The sequence below is a fragment of the Mirounga angustirostris genome, unplaced genomic scaffold (genome assembly GCF_029215605.1).
Source record: "Mirounga angustirostris isolate CCGP_5_RB_7025 unplaced genomic scaffold, mMirAng1.0.hap1 SCAF_11, whole genome shotgun sequence".
Classification (NCBI taxonomy): domain Eukaryota; kingdom Metazoa; phylum Chordata; class Mammalia; order Carnivora; family Phocidae; genus Mirounga; species Mirounga angustirostris.
In genome coordinates this window covers 46213006-46237582 of record NW_026991719.1, presented here as the reverse complement: position 1 = coordinate 46237582, position 24577 = coordinate 46213006, and the positions used below count along the sequence as shown (strand labels likewise).

The 24577-nt window shown below is 45.3% G+C and overlaps 2 protein-coding genes and 1 non-coding gene across 11 annotated transcripts in view; 1 reads left to right on the top strand and 2 right to left on the bottom strand.

The window, feature by feature from the left end:
* Nucleotides 1–8012, top strand: part of PFKFB1 (6-phosphofructo-2-kinase/fructose-2,6-biphosphatase 1) — a 106746-nt gene extending 98734 nt beyond the window's left edge. For 8 of the 9 annotated variants that reach the window (XM_064574117.1, XM_064574118.1, XM_064574116.1 and 5 more), the window contains 4 exons: nt 2778–2907; nt 5595–5657; nt 6720–6784; nt 7132–8012. In XM_064574117.1, the coding sequence (XP_064430187.1) occupies nt 2778–2907; nt 5595–5657; nt 6720–6784; nt 7132–7191 (318 nt within the window). In that variant the 3' untranslated portion in view covers nt 7192–8012. The remainder of the gene's footprint in view (nt 1–2777; nt 2908–5594; nt 5658–6719; nt 6785–7131) is intronic. The other variant, XM_064574112.1, reaches the window with a different exon arrangement.
* Nucleotides 8013–9425: 1413 nt separating this feature from the next.
* On the bottom strand, nt 9426–18605 carry LOC123843902 (trophinin). The gene is given in 12 exon segments (XM_054506943.2): nt 9426–11336; nt 12099–12213; nt 12777–12839; nt 13250–13292; nt 13385–13464; nt 14177–14268; nt 14768–14847; nt 15103–15166; nt 15282–15386; nt 16050–17184; nt 17186–17235; nt 18504–18605. Coding segments are annotated over 12 exon segments (3840 nt in total).
* On the bottom strand, nt 12444–12572 carry LOC123851748 (small nucleolar RNA SNORA11). The gene has a single exon (XR_006792696.1). It is a non-coding gene; the product is annotated as a small nucleolar RNA SNORA11 (small nucleolar RNA).
* Nucleotides 18606–24577: the final 5972 nt, after the last annotated feature.

Genomic DNA, 24577 nt, shown 5'->3' with positions numbered 1-24577 from the left:
TTATTAATTTGCATCCTTTCTCTTTTCTTTTGGATAGGTGTGGCCAGTGGTTTATCGATTTTATTAATTCTTTCAAAGAACCAGCTTCTAGTTTCCTTGATCTGATCTAATGTGTTTTCAGTTTCTAATTTATTGATCTCTGCTCTAATCTTAATTATTTCTCTTCTAATGCATGGCTTGGTCATCGTTTGTTGCTTTTTCTCTAGTTCTTTAAGTTGTAGAGTTAGTTGGTGAATTCGGGATTTTTTTGGTTTTTTTGAGTGAGGCTTGGATGGCTATGTATGTCCCCCTTAGGACCGCCTTTGCAGTATTCCATAGGTTTTGGACTGATGTGTTTTTGTTCTCATTGGTTTCCATGAATTGTTTAAGTTCTTTGATTTCCTGGTTAACCCAAACATTCCTGAGCAGAGTGGTCTTTATCTTCCAAGTGTTTGAATTTCTTCCAAATTTTTTCTGGTGATTGAGTTCCAGTTTTAAAGCATTATGGTCTGAGAATATGCAGGGAATAATCTCAATGTTTTGGTATCGGTTGAGACGTGATTTGTGACCCAGTATGTGGTCTATTCTGGAGAAAGTTCCATGTATGCTCGAGAAGAATGAATATTCTGTTGTTTTAGGGTGGAATGTTCTGTATATATCTATGAGGTCCATCTGGTCCAGTGTATCATTCAAAGCTCTTGTTTCTTTGTTGATTTTCTTTTTAGATGATCTATTGCTGAAAGTGGAGTATTGAGGTCTCCAACAATTAACATATTATTATCAATATGACTATTTTGGTGAACAGTTGGCTTATGTAGTTGGCTGTTCCCATGTTGGGGGCATAAATATTTACAACTGTTAGGTCTTCTTGTATTCTAGAAACTCAGACATTATGGCTTCTTCCCTTTTTCACATAATCTCTATTATCTCCTTCTGGAAATAAAACTGAATGGGTGTTAATCCCGTCCAATTCCTTTATGTTTCCTAACTTATTTTTGATGTCTTTGCTGCATTCTGAGTAATTTCTTCAGCTCTATCTTCCAAATCACTATTTCTTAAGTTGTATCTAATCTTTCATTTATTCAGTCCACTGAGTTTTCAATTTTAATAAATAAATTTTTATTTTTAAAAATTCTATTAGTTTTTTTAAATCTCTATCATATATTTAATAGTGTCTTATTTTTTCTCACATTTTTATTCCATCTTTTATTTCTTTATAAATTTCAAACATATTTATTTTACATATGTATATTTAAATGGATCTTTTATCTTATGTTTTTAGGGTTCTCCTCTTATTGTTTCTGTTTATTTTCACTCATGATAGCTTATCTCCCATGCCTATTATGCAAGCTTCAGTTTGACAAAATGTATATGTAAGAATTCTGCACAGACTAAGTTGAGAGGATTCAGAGATAATTTCCATTTGCTTCTTCCATATACTTTAGAACTAATGACTTGAAATTGCTTTTCATTAAACTCCCATCTTAGCATTTTCTAAAACATGTGTATTGTAAGTCTGAACCACAAACCCACCTGATAGTAAGCTTGTGGTTAATATATTATTATAGGAAGCTTTTCCTAATTTTTCCACTGAGTCAAGCAGAAGCAGATAAATGTTATCGTTTCCTTTTGCCTGTGGATATTTTTTCTAGTTTACACTTCTACTAATGATGTAGCCCTTTGAGTGTCTCAGATTTTTGTGAAAATTTCAGTCCCAATTCTCCACCTTGTGAACACCTAAGGCCTTGTCTTCTGTCTCTATGATGTTTTAAAATCTCAAGCCTTGGGCGCCTGGGTGGCTCAGTTGGTTAAGCGACTGCCTTCGGCTCAGGTCATGATCCTGGAGTCCCGGGATCGAGTCCCGCATCGGGCTCCCTGCTCAGCAGGGAGTCTGCTTCTCCCTCTCCCGCTCCCCCTCTTGTGCTCTTTCTCTCTCTCACTCTCTCTCTCAAATAAATAAATAAAATCTTTAAAAAAAAAAAATCTCAAGCCTCTCAGATACTGTGATTGGCAAATGCCCCCAGTTGTGCCTTCTACATCCACTTACCTCTCTTTTTTCCCCAAGTTTTTCTTCATTTTGGAACCCTACATTCATGTTTTCCTTTATTTTGTTGAAAGATCAGCAGTGCAAACATTTATTTTATCTAGTTTTTCTAGGAATTTTATTTTATTTTATTTTTTAAGGAGGAAAAATACTATTTTTATTTATCTATTTTTATTATGTTCAGTTAGCCAACATATAGTACATCATTAATTGTTGATGTAGTGTTCAGTGATTCATTAGTTGTGTATAACACCCAGTGCTCATCACAACATGTACCCTCCTTAATTCCCATCACCCGATTACACTATTCCCCACCCCCCTCTGCTCTGTAACCCTCAGTTTGTTTCCCCAAGTCCATTTGCATCGACATGGATGGAACCAGAGGGGATTATGCTAAGTGAAACAAGTCAAGCAGAGAAAGACAATTATCATATGGTTTCACTCATATGCAGAACATAAGGAATAGCATGGAGGACAACAGGGGAAGGGAGGGAAACCTGAAGGGGAAGAAATCTAGGAATTTTATATTGAGAAGTTTTATTATTATTGTTATTTGGTCCACTGTATTGAATGCTCCCATCTAGTAGATGAGAAACTAAGACACTACAAAAGAAATGAGTGGTCTAAGGTCATACTACTGGGTCAACTACTGAACTGGTGCCAGAACCAACTTTTTCTGATTCCTAGTCCTGAGTTCTTCTCTGGGCAAATCTCTTCATCTACCTTTTTTACCCAAATATTCTGTCATTTTTAGTCCTATGAGGATCTGGTTCAGCGTCTGGAGCCAGTTATAATGGAGCTAGAACGGCAGGAAAATGTACTGGTGATCTGCCATCAGGCTGTCATGCGGTGCCTCCTGGCCTACTTCCTGGATAAGAGCTCAGGTACCACTCTCCTCTCTATTCCTGGCATAGGGAACTGGATATGATTTGGGACCCTGACACCAGCAGTCTGTGGTTTATATCTTAGTGGTTAAGAGCACAGTATCTAGATTAAGAATGCTTGAGGTCAAATTCTTGCTCTGTCACATACTAGCTTTGACAAATTACTTTAGCCTCTCTGGTCTCAATTTCCTCATCTGTAAAATGGGGAGAACAATAAAAAAGTTTAAATAAATTAAAATATGTAAAGAGCTTAGGACAGTTCATGACACATAGTATGGGCTATATAAGTGTTAGCTGCTGTTTTTAGTATTAGTATTATTCTGAGTTAATATTTTCAAAGCCAACCTTAACAGTATGCATCAACCTGAAAAAGCTGAGACAGTACTTCTCTGAAACATGCTGTCATCAGGTGGTAATGGGACATTCTGTTGCTTCATGATCCTGATTATAAGTTTCTGTCTTTGCTGTGGGGATGATTTCTCCCAAGATAGTGATATTTTCATTTTACTTTTTTAAATGATAATTTCTTCTTTAAAAGATATCTAGACACTGTAATTTACAAAGTATCTATACACTAACAACATATGCTGAACTGCAAACTAGGGCAGCGAGACTGGCAAGGGACTGTTATGTCACTCTTTGGTTTGACAGTCCATTTCTGATGTGGATGCTGAAGTATTAGCATCTCCAGGATACTGTGAGGGTGTGTGAAAACCTTGCAAAGTTATACTTGAAAGTTATATTGTGCAATGTCCTACAGACTTGAATCTTCTCTACTATGCTAGTTTCCAAAAAAGGGCATTGTAATATGGAGTCATCCCAAATTGAAACCCGGGGAACTTGAGAACTTGACGTTGGTCAAATCATTTCCTCTGCCTGGCCCTCAGTCTCCTCACTGGAAAAGGGGATGTGGTTTGGGGTGAGGGTTCTTGTGCTGTTAGATTTCCAATAACTTCCAATTTCTACTGCTTGGTACTGTCTTTGGGACCGTGAGGCAAGCAGCGTAAGTAACCCTAACTGTGCAGATGAGGGGATGGAGTCTCTGAGAGGTGAAGTGACCTGCCCGAGGTCACGGGGCTCAGTGGGACAGGGAGGGGTGTCAACCTCAGGTGCTTTCCAGAGGACCCCCATCTCAGACACGTATAGAGTGGGGGAGGGGCACATGTACCTGTCATTCTCCCACTGCTTTACCCACTTCCTACCTTCTTTCATGCGCAGGCCACGCCAGCTGCGCCCAGCCGCCCTGGGAGCTGGGCTAGGCAGTGCTGGGTACATGCTCTTACCCCTATTATTCAGTGAGGAAACTTGAGGCCCAGAGAGATGCTGTGACTGGGAAAGCAGACCCACAGGACCTCAGAGCTGGGGCACCCTCAGAGTATATCTATCTAGCCCAATCTTGTGCTGTGACAGGTGGGAACTCTGAGGGCCAGAGAGAGAAAAGGTTGGACCAAGGTCACTTGTCCAGGTGATGGCAGAGCTAGGCCAGAGACCTCAGGCAAGTCACTTCCCTTTTCCGAGTCCATTTTGTCACATGTGCCATGGGGAACAGTAGCCCCCACAGAGTATCAGTGAGGATGGAATGAGATCTTGCACCCAGACCACTGGGCCCCAGGACCTGACAATGACAATGACAAAGACGAGGAGGAGGAAGAGTGGGATGGATGCCCAGGATATCGCCAAACCTGATGTCTCAGGAGGCTTGGAGTGTGGTGGGAGCCTTGAAAGCCCACGATGAGCCTTGGGGGCAGGGAAGCCATGAGGGGTTTGGATCTGGCCCAGTGAAGGGAGCTGGCAAGTGGTAAGGGCAGCCTGGCTGGGAGAGGGTGGTTATTGTTGGAGAGTGGTGAGGGATGGGGGTGTTGCCCCCATGACACTGTGAGTCCCTCCAAGGCAGTGGTCGGTGGCTGCAGTGGGCAGAGCATGCATTTAGCCTCAGAGGGTCTTAGGTTCAAGTCCCAATGCTGCCACCTCCTGACTGTGACATAGGACAAGTGTCTTTCCTCTCAGAGCCTTAGTGTCCTCACCCATGGAATGGGCCTGATCATCTCCTCCTCTCAAGGATGTCTAATAAATGAAAACCTAGGCTCATAAAAGAAATGGTACATGAATATTCAAAACAACTTTATGAATAATAGTCAACAACTGGAAACAAGTGAATTGAGAAATGCTTGTCCATCAACAAGCATGAGAGGAGTCAGAAAGCACAGGCCTGGGCTGGAGAGAAAACTGTGGGAGCTGCCAAGGTACATGTACACATTTCCAAGGGCCCTGGCACATAACAAGCTCCCAGAAAACACTTGCCAAGACACATTTGTGGGCCTTCATGCTAGAAGAACCTGTGGAAGACCTGAGGCTGGGGGCAGGAGGGAGGTCTGCCTTAGTCTCATGTTTGCCCTGTGAGTGAGGAGATAGACCACATCCCAAATAACCAGCCTGTCCTTCCTGGGGAACTCACAGTCTGTCCGCATTCCCCAGGGCCTTCCTTCCTCTCTGCTCTAGAGGCCACCTTTCTACATCCTTCCTCACTGCCCACCCTGTTCTCAACACCGCCCACTGCAGAGTGTGTGTGGGAGGGTGTAACCCTGATGAAGGTGGTCATAAGGAAGGGGGTATGGCAGAGGAGGCCTAGGGAGATGGCACCTTCCCCAGTACCTTGTCTCTGATGGCTGCTTTCTCCTCCTTTCCAGATGAGCTGCCATATCTCAAGTGTCCTTTGCACACAGTGCTTAAACTCACACCTGTGGCTTATGGTGAGTGCCCCCACCCTCATCTGAGGAAAGACACATAGAGAGCATGAGCATGCTTCCAGTGCATACCATTTGCCCAGCAGAGTCCTGGGGGAGGTTTCTTGGGTGGGTAATTGGATGTCCTGGTGAAGGAAGAATTGGCAATAATAGGATGAGAACAGGGAAGACCTGGGATGGCCTCTAAATCCGGGGCCTGTCCTCAACTTTCTCTGGCTCTACCAAAGCACCAAACACGGAACACTAACCTGTAGAAGAAGAAGAGGTCCCCAGAGGGGACCAGAGGAGTAAGTGTAGGTTGGGCCAGATTGAAGAAAGATCTGAAAGACCAGCCTGGTCAGTTTAGACTGTCTCTTGGGACATTGGTTTGCTATGAAATATTTATGAGCAGGGGAGAGAGAGACTCAAATATCTTCTGGGGTGTGAATAGGGAAGACAGTGCACTGAAGCCCAGAGTAGGTTGCAATCCACAGGGATGGAGCTAAGGGGGGCTTCCATAAGCATTGGACCACCTCTGACAGCGCCCAGTGATACCACTCTCCTTTTTCCTCAGGCTCTCAGAATTCCTTTGTGACCTTCCACACCTCTGTTGTTGCCATAATCATTTTGTCCTCTAAATAAACTTTACCTGGGACTGATTGCCCCAAGGCAATGGCCCCAGGACTCTTCCACCACTTCAGCACTTAACACAGCTTAGCAGGTCCACAGGGCTCCATCACTATTATATAGATTAGATTGCTGTCTCACAGGGCACAAGAGTTGGGGGAGTCCCCAGAGATCATCTATTCTCATCTCCTTTCCATTCAAAGTTGAGCAACTGAGGCTCAGAGAACTCTGAGACTATTAGGGACAACTGGGAGAACATCCCATTGGCTTCTCTTAGACCTGGTGTCTTCCCCTTACAACACACAGCTGGTCTACATTCCCCTCCCTACAGAGTAGTCACAATCTGCACACAGTGTGGAGCTCGGGGTATGGGTAGTGATGGGTGAGGGAGCGAATGACAGCTCAGGGAAGATCTGTACGTACTTTGGGGGCTTATGGATGGACTGGTTGTTCTTTTCTGAGGCTGCAAAGTGGAGTCCATCTACCTGAACGTGGAAGCCGTAAACACACATCGGGAGAAACCTGAGGTAGGTGAGGGACTCTGTGGCCTAAGCAGGCACATGGTGAAAGCACCCACCTTCACAGAAAGGCCACCCCAATCCCACAGAGCTTGGGTGTTTCATACCAACAGGTAGAATAACCAGCACCCAGAAATGCAGGAACTGTGGCCCAGGTCTGAGGTGCCATAGAGATGCAGGGCTAGAGCAACATACTCCAAAGTCCTCAGGTTGAGATTCCCCAGGGGCTTGCCTGAGAAAAGGATCCAGGCCTGGCTGAAGGAGGGGAACCTGGCAGTGAGGACAAAAGGCAGGGGAGGGGCTGGGTCTCCACAGTGCTGGCTCCTTCCTATTAATCCTGGGCTCTCTCCTCTCAGAATGTGGACATCACCCGAGAACCTGAGGAAGCTCTGGACACTGTCCCTGCCCACTACTGAGCCCTTTCCAAGAAGTAAAACTGCCTTTGCTCTCACTGTCTCCCACTTTTAAGAGCTGCTATCCTTGCACTTCTCCTACCTTAAGATCCTGGACTTGGCCTACAGGTCTTGATTTCTAGCTACAACCAAGGAGCTATCTAGCTGTGAATTAAACTTTTTCTTTCTTAATTACTAAACCCTTATCAATAAAGATTTCTCTTGCTGCCTACAAAAAGGGAGAGGAAGTCATTGTGAGGCTTCTCCCACAGGATCTTCTTAAGATCCCAACTTGTGAAATTCCTCTGGTGCTGTGGGGTATGGAATGGATGAGGACTTCCTGAAGGGAAGGGTTCTGGGGTAGCACCTCTAAAATTGAAGTAGGAGATTAAGTCTCTATGAGTACATATGGGCCTTGTTCCTTGGTGGGCAGCATGGCTGAGGACCTGACACCTTCATTCCTACACTCAGAAGAATCTGTACCTGGACCACAGTGTTCCTCTCTTCTCCAACTCCTGCTGCCATCCTGAGTGATTTCACTGTCCATACAAATTGTCCAAATAATACCCTGGCCTCCAAGTCCCCTGACCCCCTCAACTCTAGTGACCATTTCCCCCTCAGCCATCCACTCCATGGATCTTGGCATCATCTAGACAACCCGACCCCAGTATGATTTCTCTTTTTTAAAAATATTTTATTTATTTGACAGAGAGAGACACAGTGAGAGAGGGAGCACAAGCAGAGGGAGTGGGAGAAGGAGAAGCAGGCTTCCCACCGAGCAGGGAGCCTGATGTGGGGCTCGATCCCAGGACCCTGGGATCATGACCTGAGCCGAAAGCAGACACTTAATGACTGAGCCAACCAGGTGCCCCTCCAGTATGATTTCTTAAATACAAGGATCCCACTATCTGACCACTGGCCCCCAGTCCTTACAACTCTATCATCCACAGGATCCCTAGAAACATGCCTCTCACATAGTGCGCATGTGTGTAGTATTTCTTGAATGAACACTATTTGTTCTTGTACTGCATCAAGAGTATAAGCCTTTGATTCCTCCATTGTCTTCCAATCCACCAGTTCTCTTCCTCCTCATTGTTCTACCATCCCTAGCCAGCTTGAATCTTATGTTCCATTTCTTCAGCCACTCTCCATGCATCTAGGTATCAGCAACCCAGTGGTGAAGAGACAGACACTCATATACTCACTGCCTTGATTCCTTTGTTCTTCCATCATAGCCACCAGCAAGACCCAAACCTTGTATAATCCACATTACTTTTTTGGGAGGATCTACTGCTTGAAACAAACCTACGTTTATCTGCTTCCACAGCCACCTTTAAATCCTATTCAGTCAGGGTCACCCTCTATTCCCTGGCACTCTATCCCATCCCACCTTCTCAGGCATGTGCTACTTCAGTCAATTCTTGACTATTTTATATCTATCTCCTGTCCTTTATTGGTTTTTGCCCCCACACTCTGCAACATGCTCAGATCTCTCTCTCTTATCTCAAGAAAACCCTCCCTTGTTCCTGTGTCCACATCTAGTCCCACTCTCTCTCTCCGTTCCTATACAAATGTCTCAAAATGAATCTATATTTACTGTCTAGAACCCTCTCCCTCTGCCTTCTATTCTAGGCTTCCCCCCCCCTCATATCTTTGCTCAATCTATAATCCCCTTGCCTGCCGTGCTTTCTCCAGGTCTCTATCCCACTGAAATCATACTTTCATTTTAGCCTAAAGCTGCAGCCCACCTTCTCTGAAGAGCTACACTGATCTCTAGTTCTTCTATGAACCTGAAATGTCACTCACAACAACCTAAGCACAATAAAAGACAGACAAAAACCTCCAATTCATCTTGCAAATTTAATGTAACTCTGATACCAAAATATGACAGCACACAAGAAGCAAACAACAAAGTAGGATCAACAAGCAGATTTTTCATAGCATGTCACCCTCAGCTAATTGATAGTATCTGCTTATACTGCTGTGTGGACAAAAATTCCAAGGATGTACCTTGGCTCCTTGGGAAGAACTGCTGGAATTCATTAGCCGTATCTGTAAACCTGGGAAATAAACCTGAAAACAAAACACCAAACAGGAACACATTTTAGCACCAAATATACTGTTTTCTCATACTTCCTTCATTGTCCTCATCTTCCCACCCAAACCTCCCACTTTGGGGTTTCTTATAACATTTCCCGCTCTTATATCCATTCCCATGGGCCATGGCTGTGGAAATGTTGTAATTACCTGAAACCTCACTAGCCATAGGAGAAGCTACAGGCACCAAGGCTGGTGGCTCCACCACCAAAGCCAGCACCATTTCTTGGTCCACCGCCAAAGCCAGCACCACTGCTTGGTCCACTGCTGAAGCCAGCACCTGTGCTTGGTCCACTGCCGAAGCCAATGATAGAACTGGGTCCACCATTGAAGCTGGTGCTGGTGCAGGGTTCGCCAATAAAGCCAGTGCTGGTGTTGGAACCACTGCCAAAGCCAATGATGGTACTTGGTCCTCCGTTGAAACTGTTATTAGGCCCAGCACCAAAGCCATCACTGATGCTGAGGCCACCACTAAAGCCAGCACTTGTACCAAGTGCGCTGTTAAAACCAGCATTGGTGCCCAGTCCATCACCAAAGCCATCGCTTGAGATCATTCCACTACCAAAGCCAGCACTGGTGCTCAGTCCACTACCGAAGATAGCACTGGTCCCTGGTCCACTACCGAAGCCAGCACTGGTGCTCAGTCCACCACTAAATCCAGCACTGGTGCTTAACCCATGGCCAAAGATGAAACCAGTAGTGGTACTGGATCCATCACCAAAACTAGCACTGGTAGCACCACTAAAGCAGGTGCTAGTGCTAGGATGGCCACCAAAGCATAGGCTGGTGTTAGACACACTGCCAAAGCAGAGGCTGGTGCTGGGAACTCCACCAAAGCCAATGCTGGTACTGGGAGCAATGCCAAAGTCAGTAGTGGTGCTAAGTGCCCCACTGAAGTCAGCACTGGTGCTGAACACACCGCCAAAGCCAGAGATGGTGCTGGGTGCACTGCTGAAGCCACCACTAGTGCTGACAGCACTGTTAAAACCAGCACTGGTGTTGAGTGCACCACCAAAGCCAACACTGGTGCTGAATGCACCACCAAAGCTGGCACCAGTGCTGGGAGAGCCACCAAAGCAGATGCTGGTGCTTAGTGTACCACCAAAGTCAGCACTGGTGCTAGAAGAGCCACCAAAGGAGACACTGGTGCTGAGTACTCCATCAAAACCAGTGGTGGTGCTAGGAGAGCTGCCAAAGCAGATACTGGTATTAAGTGTGCCACCAAAGCTGGCACCGGAGTTGGGAGAGCCACCAAAGCAGACACTAGTGCTCAGTGTGCCACCAAATCCAGTGCTGGTGCTAAGCGCACCACTAAAGACTGTGCTGGTTCTGGGCATACTGCCGAAGCTGCTACTGGTAATGAGTGCACCACTGAAGCCAGCAGTGGTGCTGAGTGTGCCTCCAAAGCCAGAGCTAGCTCCACCACTGAAACTGGGACTGCTGCTGAGTGGGACACTGAAACTGGAGCTGACCCCACCACCAAAGCTGGCACTGGTACAAGATGTGCCACCAAAGCTAATGCAGGCTTCACTGTTGAAACTAGAGCTGGTGCTGGCTGCACCACTGAAGCTAATGCTGGCTGCACCACTGAAACTAGTGCTAGTGCTGGGTATGCCACTAAAGCAAATGCTGGCTGTACTGCTGAAGCTGGCACTGGTCCTGGGTGTGCCCCCAAAGCTAATGCCAGCTCTGCCACCAAAGCCACCACTGGGGCTGGGCGCACCACTGAAGCTAATACTAGCACTATCACTGAAGGTAGCCCTGGTGCTAGCTCCTCTGCTGAAGTCGATGTTGGTGCTGGCTTCTGCATTTTCTTGGGCTCTGGTCTCAATTTCAAATGAAAATCTGTTCCAGGACTGAGCATCATCGCCTAACTCTTCCCTTGTTAGGCAGTCGATATCCATGTCATCCCAATTCCAGGGCCCAGCCACAGCTTCCTCTCCAATCCCCATTTGGGCTCTCGCCTCAGCCCTTGCCTCAGCCTCAGCTGCAGCCACAGCTGCAGCTTGGACTTCCATCTCCACTGCCTCCCGGTACTGAGCAGCCCAGTCCTTGGGGTCTTTCTTCTGTACCTGAAATGGGAATGATAATCAATATAAGGACAATAACATTTATAATTATGCATTAAGTACATACTATGAGATTTGTATAAAATCAATAGCTGTATTTTTTCTTAATTCTTAGTTTTCTGGGGCTCTATCAGTCCTGAGATCCAATCTCAGCTCTGATAACTAAGGTGCTGTGTGACCTTGGACAAGTTACTTAACCTCACTGAGAAGATGGGAAATGAAAAGAGAGTATGTTATGGATTGGATGTTTGTGTCTCTCCCTCCCAATTCATATGTTAAAGCATCAGCCCCCAGTGTGACTATATGTGGAGACTGGGCCTTTATAGAAGTAGAGTTAAATGATGTCATACGGTGGGGCCCTGATCCAATAAGATTAGTGTTTTTATAAGAGGCTCTTTCTCCATGTGAGAACACAGCAAGAAGACATTCATATGCAAGCCAGAGGGAGAGGCTTCATCAGAAACTGGCACTGCTGGACCTTGATCTGGGACTTCCAGCCTCCAGAACCGTGAGAAAATAAATTTCTGTTGTTTAAGCCACCCAGTCTGTATTATTTTGTTAAGACAGTGCAAGCAGACTAACACAAATTATGAAAGAAAGAACGAAACAAGGTAAACTTTATGTTAGGCAGCATTCTCAGACATCAGTGAAGTTCCATACACTTATATACTAACTGCAGGCTGCCCTGTACCTAACCATCCTGCACACAGCGTGCCCCAGCTAGGGTACCCTTAATATGACAAGTCAGGGCAGCTCTCCTATTACTTTGCATGCAAACTTGAGGACTTTCATCTTGCTAGTCTCATGGTAGGAGCGCAAGCCCCAGAAGAACTCATATTCAGGTGGTCTGCTGTTAGGGACCCTCTTGTACTCCAGGTACCTTGGAGAAAGGAAATGAAACTTGCTTCTGACCAAACAAATCTGTTGTGTAACCACTGGGCACCAGGTGGCAACTTCCTTCAAATACTAAACTCAGCTCCTGGAGAAGGATTTCTAAGACCTTCCTTCCCCAGACTCACTCCCAAACACAGTTCATGGTATTGGTCTCCAATATTGAGTCATTTCCCTTTGGATCTGTGCAAGGCAGTCACTTGATGCTTCAGAGAAGGCTTGTATAGGGCATGATGTCACAGGAAGGCCAAAGTATCTTGCTACCTGTGAGGAGTAAACCCAAGTTCCTATTGGGTGTGTTGTAAACAGAGGAGCCATTCTTCAGGCACCCTGCTCTGAGCACACCCCAAAGCAAGGGCCTTGTCTTTGGTCTAGCCCAGTCCTGGAACTCTCCACTCATGGGAATTGTGGACAGGACTCATTTCTAGGGCATAGGATACCCATACTACCTCTAAAGCTAGTGTAATAAAAGGGCTGTTTGAGCACTTTCTGAACCAGACCAGTACACTCAGAACGCTTCAGGGCCAGACAAAGCCTCCAAACACCACTTACTTCTGCTTCACAAACTCATCTGTGATGAGCTTCCTTATTTCCCCAAAGAGCGAGTGCCTCACCCTGACAATGGGAAAAATAACCCATAAACAGAGATGAAAACTTCCCAGATGAGGGAAGAGGCATTTCTCAACATGGAAGAAACCTCTCTAGCACATGCAGCAGTCCCAATGAAGCCAGGAAAGTAGTGAACACATGGTCGCTAGAAGCAATAAGTTGAGGCCAGCTGCTTCTTTGTCAGGGATGCCCCTGAAGTTCTATCCACTATCTCAGCTTAGAATGACATAGGGGTGGGAAGATGCAGAGAGTTCAGGACCATATCGCCCATCCACCCAGGTCAGAGCCCTGGACCCTCTACCCAGTCCAGCACCCCCGCTCACTCCACCAGACCACCAAGCTGATGCAGTCCTGGGGCCATCCTCTCTTTCCAAACGACAACATGGACAGCAAGCGCTGAGAGAGCCCAATCATACCCAGGGCGCAGCCCCAGCTTGTGCAGCACCTCCCAGATGACAGCTGCAAGGGGAGGCAAGAGGAGACAGGGACAGAAAATGAACATGTGGAATTCCAACTGTGCCACCCATTCAGCTGCATGCCCAGCCACTCACCCTCACTGGCCTTGTTGCCATTCATAAAAATGACACTCAGAATCACCATGAGAAGACCTAGTTTGGGTGTGTCCTTGGTCCTAGGGGAATAACAAGGTAGAGAGAGGTTTATGTCCAGTGGCCATCTGCAAAAAACACACCAGCCAGCTCACTAGGCTATCCTCTCCCAGATTCCTCAGACGTGACAGAATTCTGCCCAGTCTATGCTTCAAGCGCTATGTGACCCTAAGCAAGGCTCTTAGACTCTTGAGTCTCAATCTCCTATTGAGTAGCAGGGGAAAATCCAATCCTACCCCATCCCAGGTAGCCAAGAGGATAGAAGAATGCCTGTCAAACTGGGACAACCCAGGGACCCAGCCAATGTGAGTCCCTTCTTTCTCTCCCAGACCCCTCTGCCCCAAAAGAATTCTAGGCACAGCCCCAGTGGTGCTCCTGTCCTTCAAGCATCATGATTCACCCACACCAGGAAGCCCTCCCTTGAGAATCCCACTCTACCAAAGCCAGTAGGAAGAGACAAGCAATGACAAGGCTGCTTTCCTGGGAAGCTTCTGGAGAAACAGAAAACCTGACAGGAGGAATGCACTGCTCCAGGCTTCTATACCCTTCAGTCAATCGTAATCAAGCACCATTACCATGTGCAGGACTCCAACTATGTGCAGGAACTGGAACAGGGACTTTTTAGGTCCTGTCTTCCTGACTCTCCAAGGAGATGTGGGGAGAGATGACAGGGATGGGGTAGTGCCAGAGACAGAAGTAGAGCCTCCCTCCCACCCCAGCCCTTTCCCAGCTTACGTTCCCAGTATGCCTGCAGAAGATTCCTGAGTGCTGATGAGAATATACAAGCTACTTTGCTTATCAATTTCCTTCAGATTGACTCGAAACATCTGCCAAGTAAAAGAATAGCCCGTGAGATCACAAAATTCAGCCTAGGCATCAGTGAGCTTCCTGAGAATCCCACAGTTCCCTGTGTCGCTGGGGTTTTAAGTGTGTATGAGAAATCAGTGAGATAGTGCAGATAAAGCACTTAGCTAAGTGGCCACCGCTACAGAAAACAGGTAAGAAATGTACTATTATCAGCATCACCTTTGTAATTAGTGGGGATTTAGGGAGATAGAGAATAGGGAATGAAAAGGAGAGGTGAGCATTTGAAATACATTACAGGACACGTCCAGCATCAAACAGGACTAAGTTGGGAGGGTTGAGTCTTAACTGTGTTTTACCACTGACTTGCTGTGTGACCCTGGGCTAGTCACTGTATGCCCAACTGCATAGTGATGGGGATGGATTAGGTGAGTCTCTGTGGTCTATCCCAGAAGGGACATGTATGTCTTTGTTGATTCAAGGCTTCCCCATTGTGCCCATCCCTCAGGGCTGCCCCTTCACCTTCTCCAGAGCGTAGCTTGCTCGTTCAGTGATCTCTGGGAAATAGTCATCATATTCTTGGATGACATCCTTCAGCATGTCTGTAGGAAGGGTGAGGTGGGAGCAGCTGGGCTGAGCAAGGGCCACAGAGCTGCGGCCCTTTGGCCAGCCTGTGGATTCAGTGCAGTCTGAGTTCTGAACTGTGTTAATGGAAGATGCCAGCCATGGCAGAGTGTGAGGAGGGCAGGGGAGGACATATGAGAGAATGAAGAGGCTATAAAAGTAAATGGTTAGTCCAGGGCATGGGAGAGAGGGGAATGGAGAGATTTCAGGGAGGAGGGTTGTTATGACTCTACCTGAGCGCTTGATGGGGATCTTTGTCTGGTCCTTAACCCACAGGTATTTCACCAACTTATTTGCCTGGGAGAAGAGGAATACATGGGGAGATCTCAATATGTTTTTAGAAAACTTGGAAGAATGACAGAAAAGAGGGGAGGTGAAAAAGAGAAGAGACTGGACAGCATTGGATTCTTACCCTTTCTTGCAAAATGGCCACGTCTCGGGGTGGCGGAGGCCTCCAGCCCCATGGGATCAACCTGTAATTACTGCCACCTCTCTCATCCCCATTCAGATGCTTTGACTATATCATTAGAAAGAAGGAAGGTCCAGAGTCACCAGGTGAAAGAGACAGCTCTGTCTCCTTACCCTACCTTCTCCTGAAAATTCCCCAAACCCTTCTTGTAGTGGGTCCTGACCTTACAATTGGCCACCCTAAGTCCTAGATTTGTCTTTCACTGTCTTCCAGCCAGGAGTTTCATTTCTGTATCAGGACAGAAGCAACCCAAGGGCAGGACCTGGAGTTCCTCCTCTTCTTTAGGCCACCACTAACTTTGCTAACTCTATCCCTTGGACAAGTCACTTCACCTCTCTGGGACTCGGTTTCTCATCTGTAAAACTGGGATCTATGATCCCTAGATAGTAGGAGTTACTTTCAAAACATAAAGACACAACCTGTATGACTACCCAAGACCCTGGCACATGGTAACTACTATGTAAATAACAGTTGAATTATATCCAGGTTGTAGCTAAGTGTATGGATGTATTATTTCCCCTGCCAATCTGTGAACTTTCAGGGAGCAGGAACTATATCACATTCTTCTCAGCATCTCTCACAGCCTATCCAAACACAGACTGGCTCAGGGTAAAAAGTCTCAGTAAACTTTTATAGAACAAATGAACAAACTAGGAGGATAGGAATGGAAAAGAAGTGAAAAGTTAAGGATGGTGATGTCAGAGATCTCACCTTTTGGTTCCTCTTGCCCCGGGTCCTGGTTGTAGGCTCCAGACTCAACTGGGCCAGGTAGTCATCTGCCAGGGCCTGGACAGCAGCAGCAACCTGAGTCTCAAGGGCACTTATGTTGGTCTTAAAGGTGGCCATCTTGGCCTGGGCCCCTTGGTCTACAATTTTAGTCTGGTTTTCAGCTGCCTGGGTCTTAGTGGCAGAGTTATGAACCCTGGACCCTCTCTTGACCTGAAGGGCAGCTTCTAGGGCTTGGTTTGTAACCATCTGAGCAGCAAGTGGAGCCTCAGAGACCTCATAGGCAGATTTTGGGCCTTTTTTGGCAGCCTTCTTGCCCTTGAATTTTTTGGGCCAGTTAACTACTGCTGAGGCCTCAGTCTGCCTGCTAGCTCTCTCAGCATTTGGGGTCTCTAGGACTTCAGTGTCAGTATTTATGACCTTAACAGTTGCCTTCTTGGCTTTGGAGGCTCTATTAGTTCTGATGCAGGCTGCTGTGGCATGGGTAGTGGCTGCTTCATTATTAATTTGGCCTTGGGTGGTAGCTGTGTGGGTAGTGGTTGGAGCCAATGAGATAGCAATAGCACTAGTTATGGCCTTATTGGCAGCCTTCTTAGCTTTGGAAACTTTCTTAGGCTTAGTGGGGGCTATCAAGGCCTGGGAGTTGGCTGACCCACTGGTAACTGGAGCCTGGATAGCCTGCAGGATGTCTGGTAGGTTTAGGGCCTGTAAGGACAACTTGATCTGTGTAGTGACACTCTCCTTGCCAGTTGGATATTGGGAGCCTTGGGTTGCCTTAGCAGTAACTCTCTTTGTCTTATTGGCTTTCTTAGGCTGAGCAGCGACTGAAGAAGCCTGAGTATTGGCTACTTCAGTGGTAGCTGAAGCCTGGTTGATCTGGGGGATGACAGGCAGGTTTAAAGCCTGCAAAGTTACTTTAGGCTTGTCCGTGGCAATCACATTGGCAGATGAGACTGTAGGGGCAGCATGTATGGCCTTAGTAATAGCCTTAATAGGGGCCTTCTTGATCTTGCTTTTCTTAGGCCGGTTGGCAACTGGAGGGTCCATGGCCAGAGGGTCCTTGGTTGCTGCCAAGAGGGTATGCATCAGCAAGACACTGTCCTCTTCTGTGGTCTCAGTCTATATCTGGAGGGAAGTGAAACCCCAGGCTCCCAGGGGGAAGCAGAGGGCCCTACACACTTAGGATTATGATCTGCTGAGCCATCTGGACTCCCTACAGCCCACCCTTTCCACGAAGGCCTCCCCTTCCTCTGAGCAGTGATTGAAGGGGAGGATAAGGGAAGAGGGAGGGAGCAGGAGCTAAAGTCAGGCAGGTTTTCCTCTCCTCCTCCTTCACCTTGCAAGGGAGGACAGGTTAGGCAGGAAATTCTTCAACTACAGAGTGGTAGGGGGCTCAAGATCTGTAAATGAACTCAGGACTGGGCAGATGGCCTGGTGAGAATGTAGAGAGGCCTCACCTGGAATGGGAGCATCCTATAACCGCAGTCATTTGTCCTATTCAGTTTTCTGAAAGGCGAAGTAACTGCTGAGCCTGAGGGGAAGTGGCCTGAATTAGGGGAGAATAAGAAGGAGAGGGAGACTCACCAGACCTCCCACTATCTTGAAAGAAGGGGGATCTCATCCACCTTTGGACCCCAAACGCTTCAACTATGGGGTTCTCATATCTAGAAACCCAGACCTCCTATCCGAACCCTAGCCCCATTGCCTCCAAGAAACTGCAAGTCAGTTCTACAGCCCCGCCCCTTAATACATACGCCCCCCTCCCCCGTACTGCAACTTAATAGTGCGCATGCGTGCCAACTGGAGCACATGCGCTTTGGTGTACTGGACAGTCTAACCACCTCAATCTCACAGACGCCCCCTGCTCTCAGAGAAGCAGAACGTCTCAGACAAGCCCTTGACCCACTCTTCCTAACGGCGTCACATTTCCGTCCAACCCTTCCCGCAACGCCAGCCCGCTCCCTCTGCAGTACTGCTTTGCACCGCCCCTTCCCTAACACCGCCCACCTCTACTCTGCGGTACAGACATGCACCGCCCCTTCCCAGTATGCCCCTCCCTCCTTTCTGCAGTACTTCTCCGCTCCTCCTCTTTCCTTAATGCTCCCGTTCCATCCTCTCTCCAGTGTGTCCCTGCACTGCCCCTTCCCCAAAACCGCTCCCCCACTTCCACGTTTGCAAGTGACCGGTCCCACCCTTTCTGCGACATCGATACCCCACCCACAGATCCAACGGTATTACGCTTTTGTGTATTCCTTGTTCCCCAATACTACCAGCTTCTGTCCCTTCCCTTTTCAAACCATAATCAACCAGGTCCTAGCCACTCTTCGCTTCCGTCTGAGCCATTCTTGCTATTCAAAAGGGATTCTGCCCTTCATTTCTGGGTCCTGATCCCTACTTTCTGTGGCCCAAACCGGATCCTGTCCCCTTTCACCAGCCTACCGGAGTCCTGCCATAGCTTATCACCCTCCCGAACTGGGTTCTGCTCCTTTCTACTGCCTGAACGATTGTTTTATCCTCCCGCAGTCCGAACCGGGTCTGCATCCCTCCTTTCTGCGGCCCGAACAGAGTCCAGATGTTTCCATTATAAGGCCCAAAGGGGATTCTGTCCCCTCTATCTCCCGTACGAACAGGGTCCAAGCACCTCTAAACCCGACCACATTGATGCAGTTAGCTTCTGAACCCTCAGCAGGTTTTCTTCACCTTAGGGTGTGTGGAGTCAAGCACACTGAAGCCATAGCTCAGAGGCTCCCACAGGGTCTTCACCAAAGCTGGGTACCTTAGCTCACCTCGTCCTCTGGAATCCAGAAGGCGTCCGCTCTCTCCAAGCCTCTCCTTAGGTCTGAGCTTGTTGGCTTCCCCTCCCCAGCCGGAAGTGGTCCTGCCTTTTTCCACCTCCAGAGGGGTCTCCTTCCCTGCTTGTCAACCTCCTCCTTCACTCACTGCTTCCAAATTTTCAATCTCCTCAGTGTGGTCTCTTTTCTGCTTACTATCAGTTATTCAGTAATCACTCTTTCCTAGTCCCATTTGATTTCTCTATCACCCACCCTGTATCCCCATTCCTATTTGATGGCTCTGTTCCCCCTAAGAGGACTGTGCTTCTCTGAGCTCCCACATCCCTTCCTACAGTCCCCTCTATGCCAACATTAATTACAGAGTGTGTTTTTGTAGTGTGTGTCTGGGTATCTCTCCCCAGGAGCTGTTCTGGGGACAGGGGACCAGGTCATATTCCTTTCCCTCTCTCAAGTATGACCAGATTAAGACATTTAGAGGCTCTAAACAGTAAGAGATAGGGTGCCCCCACATCATATACAATTCAGAATAAAAATAGTAAAGGTAAGAAAGGCTACCAATTTTTTTCTATCCCTGATGACTATATTGATGCTTTCAATGAATATCAACTTATCTGAAAAATTTTATTGGGACCATGTTCCTCCTTTCCTGGTACACTAAGCTAGTACTTAGACTCTCTCTTGTGAAATGGAGCACTGCTCCCCTGTGCAGCAAACAGTTCTCCTAGGGCATTTATTTATTCACTCAATCCTTAATTATACATTGAGCACACAGCTATGTCAAGGCCCTCGCTGGATATGGGCAAACAAAGACAAGTAAGATAGTATGCTTGTCCCTAAAAAACTCAGATCTATTTTTTTTTCTAAAATATTGTTTTAAATAAGTTACTTTTTAAGTTTTAATTTTAATTCCAGTTAGTTAACATACAGTGTGATATTAACTTCAGGTGTACAATATGTGATTCAACACTTCCATATATCACCCTGTGCTCATCACAACAAATGCACTCCTCAATCCCCATCACCTAATTTAACAGATCCCCCCACCAATCTACCCTATGGTAACCATAAGTTTGTTCTCTATAATTAAGAGTCTGTTTCTTGATTTCTCTCTCTTGCTCCTTCTCTTTTTTCCCTTTTTGTTTTGTTTCTTAAATACCACACATGACTGAAATCATATGGTATTTGACTTTCTCTGATTGACTTATTTTGCTTAGCATTATACTCTCTAGATCCATCCATGTCATTGCAAATGACAAGATTTCATTTTGTATGGCTGAATAATATCCCATTGTATGTATCTACCACATCTTCTTTATCCATTCATCAAACCATTGACACTTCCTCTTCTTCCATATCCTCCCTATTATAAATAATGCTGCTATAAACATAAAGGTACATGTACCCCTTTGCATTAGTGTTTTTGTGTTCTTTGGGTAAATGCCCATTAGTACAATCATTGGATGATAAAGTGGTTCTATTTTTAGCTTTCTGAGGAACTTCCATTCTATTTTCCAGAGTGGATGCACACCAATTTTTACTCCCACCAGCAGTGCACTAGTGTTCCTTTTTCTCCGCATCCTCGCCAACACCTGCTGTTTCTTGTGTTATAGGTTTTAGCCATTCTAACAGGTGTGAGGTGATAGCTCACTGTAGTTTTGATTTGCATTTCCCTGATAAGGGATGATGAGCATCTTTTCAGTCTGTTGGTCATGTATATGTCATCTTTGGAGAAATGTCTGTTTCTGTTTTCTGCCCATTTTTTTAAATTGAATTATTTGGTGGTTTGGGGAGGTGTTGAGTTGTATACATTCCTTGTATATTTTGGATACCAACCCTTTATCGGATATGTAATTTGCAAATATCTTCTCCCATTATGAGGTTGCCTTTAGTTTTGTTGATTGTTTCCTTCACTGTGTAGAAGCTTCTTATTTTGATGTAGTCCCAATAGTTTATTTTTGCTTTTTTTTCCCCCCTTGCCCCTGGAAATATATCTAGTAAGAAGTTGCCATGGCCAATGTCAAAGAAGTTATTGCCTGTGTTCTCTTCTACATTTTTTAAAATGATTTTAGGTCTCACATTTAGGTCTTTAATCTATTTTGAATTTATTTTTGTGTATGATATAAGAAAGTGGTCCAGTTTCATTCTTTGCATGTTGCTCTCCAGTTTTCCCAACACCATTTGTTGAAGAGACTGTCTTTTTCCCATTGGATATTCTTTCCTGCTTTGTCTAAGATTAACTGACCATATAGCTGTGGGTTCATTTCCGGATTTTCTGTTCTGTTCCAAGGATCTATGTGTCTGTTTTTGTGCCAGCACCATACTGTTTTGATCACTACAGCTTTGTAATATAACTTGAAGTCTGGAATTGTGATGCCTCCAGCTTTGCTTTTCTTTTAAAGGTTGCTTTGGCTATTCAGGGTCTTTTGTGGTTCCATACAAATTTTAGGATTGTTTGTTCTAGCTCTGTGAAAAATGCTGTTAGTATTTTGATAGGGATTGCATTAAATGTGTAGATTGCTTAGGGTAGTATAAACATTTTAACAGTATTTGTTCTTCCAATCCATGAGCATGGAATGTCTTTCCATTTATTTGTGTCCTCTTCAATTGCTGTCATCAGTGCTTTATAGTTTTCAGAGTTCAGGTCTTTCACCTCTTTGGTTAGGTTTATTCCTAGATATCTTATTATTTTTGGAGCAATTTTTAATGGGATTGTTTCCTTTAATTTCTCTGTTGCTTCATTACCGGTATATAGAAATGTAACAGGTATGTCCACAATTATTTTGTATTCTGTGACTTTATTGAATTCGTGTATCAGGTCTAGCAACTTTTTGATGGAATATTTCTGGTTTTCTTTTTTTTTTAATTTTTTAAAAGATTTTATTTATTTGAGAGAGAGAATGAGACAGAGAGCATGAGAGAAGGGAGGGTCAGAGGGAGAAGCAGACTCCCCACTGAGCAGGGAACCCGATGCGGGACTCGATCCCGGGACTCCAGGATCATGACCTGAGCTGAAGGCAGCCGCTTAACCGACTGAGCCACCCAGGCGCCCCTATTTCTGGTTTTCTATATAGAGTATCATGTCACCTGTAAATAGTGAAAGTTTTCCTTCTTCCTTGCCTATTCATATGCCTTTTATTTCTTTTTATTGTCTGATTACTGTAGCTAAGACTTCCAGTATTGTGTTAAATATCAGTGGTGAGAGTGGACATCTCTGTCTTGTTCCTGACTGAAAAGGAAAAGCTCTCAGTTTTGTTTTGTTTTGTTTCCCTTGAAGATGATATTAGCTGTTGGTTTCCATATAGGGCATTTATTATGTTGAGGTATGTTAATTCTAAACTTACCTGTTGAGGGTTGTTATCATGAATGGATGTTGTACTTTGTCAAATGCTTTTTCTGCATCTATTGAAATGATCATATGGTTCCTATCCTTTTTTTTATTAATGTACTGTATCACACTGATTGATTTGTGAGTATTGAACCACCTTTGCAAGACATGAATGAATCCCACTTGATCATGATGAATGACTTTTTAATGTATTGCTGGATTCAGATTGCTACTATTTTATTTAGAATTTTTGCATCTATGTTCATCAGGAATATTGGCCTGTAGTTCACCTTTTCAGTGGAGTCCTTATCTGGTTTTGATATCAGTGTAATGTTGGCCTCATAGAATGAATTTGGACATTTTCCTTCCTTTTCTACTTTTTGAATCATTTGAAAGGAATAAGTATTAAATATTCTTTAAATGTTTCATAGAATTTGCCTGTAAATCCATTTGGCCCTGGACTTTTGTTTGTTGAGAGACATTTGCTTACTGATTCAATTTCTTTGCTGGTTATGGGTTTCTTTAAGTTTTCTAATTCTTCCTCTTTCAGTTTTGGTAATTTATATGTTTCTCAACATTTATCCATTTCTTACAGGTTGTCCAATTTGTTGGCATAGAGTTTTCATAATATTGTCTTATAATTCTTTGTATTTTGTGGTGTTGCTTGTTATTTCTCCTCTCTTGTTTTTTATCTTATTTATTTGGGTCCTTTCTTTTATCTTTTTGACAAGTCTGGCTAGAGGTTTATCAATTTTATTGATATTTTCAAAGAACCAGTTCCTGGGTTTATTGATCTGTTCTATTTCTTTTTTTTTTTATTTTTAGTTTCTATATCATCTATTTCTGCTTGAATCTTTATTACTTCCATCCATCTGCTGGGTTTATGCTTCATTTGTTCTTTTTCTGCCTCCTTTAAGTGTAAGTTTTGGTGGTTTATTTCTGATTTTTCTTGCTTATTGAGGTAAGACTGTATTGTTATATATTTCCCTCTTAGGAATGCTTTTGCTGGTATCCAAAGGTTTTGGACCTTCCTGTTTTCATTGTTATTTGTTTCCATGTATTTTTAATTTTTCTTTGATTTCCTGGTTGACCGGTTTATTCTTTAGTAGCATGTTGTTTCACCTCTGTGTATTTGTGGTCTTTTCTGATTTTTTTTTTCTTGTGATTAATGTAGTTTCATTGTATTGTGGTCAGAAAAGGAGCATGGTATGATCTCAGTCTTTTTCTATTTGTTGAGTCTTGATTTGTGACCTAATATGTGATCTATTCTGGAGAACGTCCCATGCACACTTGAGAAGAATGTGCATTCTGCTGGTTTAAGATGGAATGTTCTGAATATATTGATTAAGTCCATCTTCTCCAGGGTATCATTCAAGCCTATTGTTTCCTTGTTGATGTTCTGTTTAGATGACCTTTCCATTGATGTAAGTGGGTTGTTAAAGTTCCCTAATATTAGGGGGAAGAAACGATGGTGGAGGAGTAGGGGACCCTATTTCAACTGGTCCCCAGAATTGAGCTGGATATCTACCAGACCACTCTGAGCACCCACGAAATCAGCCTGAGATGTAAGAAGATCTGGATCTCTACAAACAGAATATCACAGGTGGTTGATTTTGAGGTACGAAGTGGGGAGCCCTGATTCTGCGGGCAGATATTGGAGGATAAATGACAGTGGGAGGGAGCCTGGCCATGGGGATCCTACACCACGGGTGAGTGACAGCTTCGCTTGCTGGGGACAGGGCATAGACTCGCAGACCGGTAGCAGCGAGGAAAGGACTTTAGGGCAGCCCCCGGGGTGGAAACCCGGAGCAGCAGGGTTGCACGTGAGAACTGGGGGTGGCTGGGGGTTTTAGAAGCACAAACAGCAGAGACGGCAGAGACGTGCCCCGACGTGGAGGCAGGGCTGGGAGCACTGCGGAGGGGCACACAACCCAGGACATTGCAGTTTATAGCAGCACAGACAGAAATGGAGATAGTGTGGCCTGGAGAGCTCACCGAAGAACAAACTGCAATCTCTCTGCTCTGAGGCAGAGGATTGGAAACAGTCTCTTCTGCTCTGACTCACAGAAGAGACATGGAAAGCCACTAGGGAAAGCCACCAGAGAACAAAAGCCCCCAAAGAACTGATTCCCACTAAACCCATCCCCATCACAAGGGGCAGGGCAACTCTGCCCAAACAGGGTTGCTTGAGTAACAATGTGGCAGGCCCCTCCCCCAGAAGACAGGCTGGGAAAACAAGAGGCCAGCAACCCTAAGGTCCTTAGAAAATAGGTGCATCTTGCTTGGGTTCTGGTCAATAATTTGGACTCCATACATTCCTTCAACCACCCCTCAACAGAATGACTAGGAGGAGGAACCCCCAAAATAGAAAAGACTCAGAGACTGTGACTTATGCC